Below are 5,185 nucleotides of genomic sequence, written 5' to 3'. Positions count from 1 at the left end.
CCGGGGGGGGCTCGGGGGGGGCGGGGCCTCGGGGCGAGCCGGAAGCGAGGACGAGCCGCAACTCGGAGGGGGGCGGGGGCCGGCCGGGCGGCCTCTGCGGAAGGTGAGGAGATGGGGGAGGGGAGGTGCGCGCCGGGCGAGGGGCGGGGGGGGGAGGCGCAGGCGCACTGGGAGGGGAGGCGCGCGCCGGGAGGGAGGGGAGGCGCAGGCGCACTGGGAGGAGAGGCGCGCGCGCGCCGGGCGGGGGAAGAGAGACGCACGCGCACGGGGAGGAGAGGCGCGAGCGCGCCGGCAAGGGCGGCGCAGGCGCGCTGGGAGGGGAGGCCCAGGCGCACGGGGCGGGGAGGGGAGGCGCGCGCCGGGAGGGGAGGGGAGGCGCGCGCCGGGAGGGGAGGCGCAGGCGCATTGGGAGGAGGGGAGGTGCGAGCGCGCAGGGCGGGGAGAAGGGGCGCAGGCGCACTGAGAGGGGTAGGCGCGCGGGGCTGGGGAAGGGAGATGGGCGTCTGCGCAGGCGCCCCCCCGGTCTAGCAGGCGCTCAGCACGCAGCGGGCAGCGCGCTGAGCGCCGGGGGCCGCCGAGCCAGTGGCGCTAAGCGCTGTCCTAAGCGCCGGGGGAGACCCGGGGTCATCAGGCGGCCCCACGGGAGGCTCCCAGCCTTCACCCCCATTTTGCAGATGAGGCCCGGGGAAGGGAAGCGACTCGCCCAAGGGCACCCAGCCGACGGGCGGGTCGGGATTCGAACCCACGACCTCCCACTCCCCAGCCCGGGCTCTCGCCCCTGAGCCACGCGGCTTCTCCGCGGCGCTCACCATCGGGTCTCTGTTAGGCATCTACTAGGTGCCGAGTGGGCGGCAGGGCCCGTGCCGAGCGCCGGGGCGGCGACAGCCTCATCGGGTGGGACCCAGTCCCCACCCCCATCTGACGGAGGAGGAGACTGAGGCTGCAAGCCCGTCGGAGGCAGCGGCGGGGCTCAGTGGAAAGGGCCCGGCCTTTGGAGCCGGAGGTCGGGAGTTCCAATCCCGGCTCCGCCACTTGTCAGCTGTGTGCCCGTGGGCCGGTCGCTTCACTTCTCGGGGCCTCAGTGACCTCATCTGGAAAACGGGGGTGAAGACCGGGAGCCCCACGCGGGACGACCCGACTCCCCCGCGTCTACCCCGGCGCTCGGAAGGGCGCTCGGCACCTAGGGGGGCGCGTGACAGATACCGACGCTATCGGAGGGCGGGGACCGTCTCCGTCTGTTACCGATTTGGCCGTTCCAAGCGCTCAGTACAGCGCTCTGCCCGTAGTCGGCGCTCGATAAGTACTACCGAGTGAACGGACGATAACGACGCTAATAGCGGTAGTCCGTCAGCACTTACGTGCCGAGCGCCGTCCTAAGCGCTGGGGCATCTAACGGCGTCACCGGGCGGTCCCCCCGGGGGGGCCCGACAGTCTCGGGGCCCATTTTACGGACGGGGCAACCGAGGCCCGGGGGAGGATAATAACGTTGGTATCGGTTAAGCGCCGACTACGTGCGGAGTGCCGTTCTGAGCGCTGGGGGAGACGCGGGGTCATCGGGTCGTCCCCCGGGGGGCTCCCGGCTGATCCCCGTTTTCCCGATGAGGGCGCCGAGGCCCAGAGGAGTGAGGTGACGCGCCCACAGTCACACGGCTGACAGGCGGCGGAGCGGGGATTCGAACCCGCGACCTCCGACTCCCGAGTCCGGACTCTCGTGCCGCCCCACGTCCACCCGCGGGGCGCTCCCGGAGCCTCTCGGGCGCTCGGCCCGGCGTCGACGCCCCCGACGGGGCGGCCGGCCGGGGCCCGGGAGTCGGAGGTCGTGGGTTCGAGTCCCCGCTCCGGTGACCGTGGGCGGGTCACCTCGCGTCTCCGGGCCCCGGTCCCCTCAGCCGCAAGACGGGGAGGAAGACCGGGGGCGGCGTCCGCCCCGCGGCCTCCGTCGGCGTCCCCGGGAGGCGGGGCGCCGCCGGGCTGGACGCCGGGACCCTCTGACCGGCCTCTCTCTCTCCCCGGGGGTCGTCCCCGCGCCGGCAGGATGTTGCCGACGACCTCGGCGACCTCCCAGGGGCCGGGAGACGGGGCCTTCCGCTCGAGGGACGCGGCCAGGCACACGGCGGGGGCCAAGCGCTCCAAGTACCTGCGGCGGCTCTTCCGCTTCCGCCAGATGGACTTCGAGTTCGCGGCCTGGCAGATGCTCTACCTCTTCACGTCCCCTCAGAGGGTCTACAGGAACTTCCATTACCGGAAGCAGACCAAGGACCAGTGGGCCAGGGACGATCCCGCCTTCCTGGTGCTGCTCAGCGTCTGGCTCTGCGGTGAGTTCCTCCGGCCGGCGACGCCCGGGGGAGCGGGGAGACGGGGCGCGGGCGTCTCCGTGGGAGAGCGACGCGGCCCCCGGGGCGGGAGAGGGCGACCGGAGGACGGGTGTCGCATCCCCGTCCGACGGGGGGGGGGGGGAGACCGAGGCACGGAGAAAGGGGGCGACTCGGTCAACGGAGCCGGTCACGCGGCCCGCCCGAGAGCGGAGCCGGGATTGGAACTCGGGGCTGAGCGGAGTTCCCCGGCGCTCTGCACCCGGTAAGCGCCCGATGGACACGACCGAACGGTCCAACGGATGAATCGCCTCCCCCCCCCGGGGCCACGCCGCCCCCCCCCCCCCCGTCCCGACGGATATTCCTGTGGCTTTTCATCGAGCGCGGATTTTTAAGCGTCGAGTCCGGAGGCCGGTACAAGCGGCCTCCCGACAGTCGAGGCTTACGTTCCCGCGGAACCCCGGTTGAACGGAGAACCCGCCCCCGGGGGATCGCCCCCGTCGCGAGCCACCCGTCTCTCCCCACACGCGGCTCGGCCGATCCGGTCCCCGTCCCCGGATGAATGGTTCCTCGCCCTTTCTTTCCGACGTCGTCGTTTGTATCGCTGTGGATCGAGCGCTCTCTGGGCGCAGAGCACCGTGCTCGACGCTCGGGAGAGCACGCCGCGCGCCCTGCCCGCGCCGGGCGGACCCGGGGGCTCATTGTGCGTCAGGCCTGGTTCCGAGCTCCGGGTTCGCGGCGGGGGGCCGGGGCCGGCCGTCTGATCCGGAGGAGGATCTGATCCCCCTCTCCCCGACGAGGCGACCGCAGAGGCGGAGCGCCCTTCCCGGGGTCACGCGGCGGAGGCGGGATGGGAACGCGGGCTCTTTCCGCCGGGCCCGGGTGGGGGAGAGGGAGGACGGCGGGACCGGATCCGGCCTTCGCAAAAATCTCTCTCTCAGTGTCCACCGTGGGATTTGGCTTCGTCCTGGACATGGGATTCTGGGAGACGACCAAGCTGCTCCTCTGGGTCGTGTTCATCGACTGCATAGGCGTCGGCCTGCTGATATCCACTCTCATGTGGTGAGCGCCCGGCCGCCGGCGGGACCGGCGCTTTCGGCGGCCCCCCCACCCCCCCCTCCCGGCCCCGAACGTCCCTCCGTCGGAAACGAGCGAGGCCGTCGGTCGCGTTCCCCGAGGGCTCGCCGGGCGCGGGGCCCCGGCGCTCGGGAGAGGGCGGCCCGGCGGGCCCGCGTCCGCCCCGGCGCCCGAAAGAGCCCGTCGCTCTCGTCGTCGACGCTCCGCTCCGGGGGATCCCCCGCAGGCCCCCCCCGACCGAGGCTTCTCGCCGCCCCCCCCGCCCCTCCTACCTCGGTTTCCCTTTCTCCCCCCCCCGACGAGGTTCGTCTCCAACAAGTACCTGTTGAAGCAGCCGAGCCGGGACGGCGACGTGGAGTGGGGCTACGCCTTCGACGTCCACCTCAACGCGTTCTACCCCCTGCTCGTCGTCCTGCACTTCGTCCAGCTCTTCTTCATCAACCGTAAGTGCGCCCCGCCGGGAGAAAGAGGAAACGGAGTCGCGGACGGAGGGGGTCCGGCCCCGTCCGAGCCTCCTCCGCCGTCTCCGCAGACGTCATCACGACGGGCTCGTTCGTCGGCTGTCTCGTGGGGAACACCCTGTGGCTGGTCGCCGTCGGGTATTACGTCTACGTCACCTTCCTCGGGTACAGCGGTGAGTGACGAGGCCGGAGAGCGACCCCCGGGGCGGCGTCTGAGTTCGGGCGGCCCGGCCGGAGCGAGGGCGGGGGGGACCGTGTCCTCTAGGCCCCGGCCACGCGGCGGACGAGGGGCGGGACGGGGACGATTGTCGCCATCCCCGCCGGTGACGGAATACCGAACGCTTCTTAGCGTTTAGCGTTCGGTCCCGAACTCGCGTGAAAGTACCGACGTCGTCAGCTAGGACGAGAAGAGCGGCACTCGCGGGAGCCGAGCGGGACGGGGCCCCCGCGTTCCCAGGCGGCCGGCACGGCGCCCCGCGGACGCGGCGGGCGCCCGCTCGATGGGCGTCAGCCGACCGAGCGCCCGGCGGCTTCGATCCCGCAGCCCTGCCCTGCCTGAGAAACACGGTGGTCCTCCTGTACCCCTACGCCCCCCTCGCCCTCCTCTACGGCCTGTCGCTCCTGCTGGGCTGGAACTTCACCGAGGCGCTGTGCTCCTTCTACAAGTACCGCGTCAAATGAGACCGCGCGCCGGACCGGGACGCCCGGGTTTTGGGGGTCCGGGGTGGATCTCGCCGTCCCCCACGCCCCGCCGAGACTGGACGTAACCGTCCTTCGTCGCCGACCTCCCGCACGGCGGCTCGGCCGGGAGCCGGGCCCCGGGGAGGGTTTCCGGCCCCACGTTCCGGAAAACCGAAGCCCTGTACCTCGCTCTATTAAAGGTTTTTTCTAAAAAAAAAAGACGGCCGGCCGCGGGGGATCGGGTTCGAGGGACCGGGCCCGAGCTCGACGGCGTTTGAGGTCACGCCTCCCCCGAGGAGCCTTCCCCGCCCGAGCCCTCTTCCGTCTCCCACCCCCACCCGCGCCCTTGGATCCGTGGCCCCCGGACGATCCGTCGCCCCCGCGGCGCTTTCCCACGTTCCCTCCGGGTCGGCCGGCGAAGGCGATTTATTTACGAAGCCCCTTCCGGGGAAGGGGACGCTTCGGTCGCCCCGTGCTCTCCCGGGCGCCCGGCACGCGGGGGAGAGGTCCCCGGCGCCGCATCGGGCTTTCCGGACGCCGGGCCGGGTGCTCCGCGCGCCGTCGGCGCTCAGTAGATAGGACTGAGCGGACGGACGGAGGGGCGGGTTCCGTCGCTTCGTTGTCGTGTGAGCGGGCGAGAGGCGGGATCGCTGA

The 5,185-nt window shown here is 72.5% G+C and overlaps 1 protein-coding gene across 3 annotated transcripts; it reads left to right on the top strand.

Moving 5' to 3' along the window:
* Window positions 1–45: 45 nt before the first annotated feature.
* Window positions 46–4,750, top strand: UNC50 (unc-50 inner nuclear membrane RNA binding protein). 3 transcript variants are annotated; one of them, XM_029079686.2, is made up of 6 exons: window positions 46–103; window positions 2,035–2,315; window positions 3,254–3,374; window positions 3,693–3,832; window positions 3,922–4,023; window positions 4,395–4,750. In XM_029079686.2, the coding sequence occupies exons 2-6, from the start codon at window positions 2,036–2,038 to the stop codon at window positions 4,529–4,531; spliced, it is 780 nt and encodes a 259-aa protein (XP_028935519.1). In that variant the 5' UTR covers window positions 46–103; window position 2,035; the 3' UTR covers window positions 4,532–4,750. The 3 variants fall into 3 exon arrangements, with proteins under 3 accessions (XP_028935519.1, XP_028935521.1, XP_028935520.1); XM_029079688.2 differs by having other exon boundaries at window positions 3,724–3,832; window positions 4,395–4,580; XM_029079687.2 differs by lacking the exon at window positions 4,395–4,750 and adding an exon at window positions 4,200–4,301 and having other exon boundaries at window positions 3,724–3,832.
* Window positions 4,751–5,185: the final 435 nt, after the last annotated feature.

This window comes from Ornithorhynchus anatinus, chromosome 15 (assembly GCF_004115215.2).
Source record: "Ornithorhynchus anatinus isolate Pmale09 chromosome 15, mOrnAna1.pri.v4, whole genome shotgun sequence".
Lineage (NCBI taxonomy): Eukaryota > Metazoa > Chordata > Mammalia > Monotremata > Ornithorhynchidae > Ornithorhynchus > Ornithorhynchus anatinus.
Note: the sequence above shows the minus strand (reverse complement) of the source record. Positions and strands in the feature narration are given on the sequence as shown.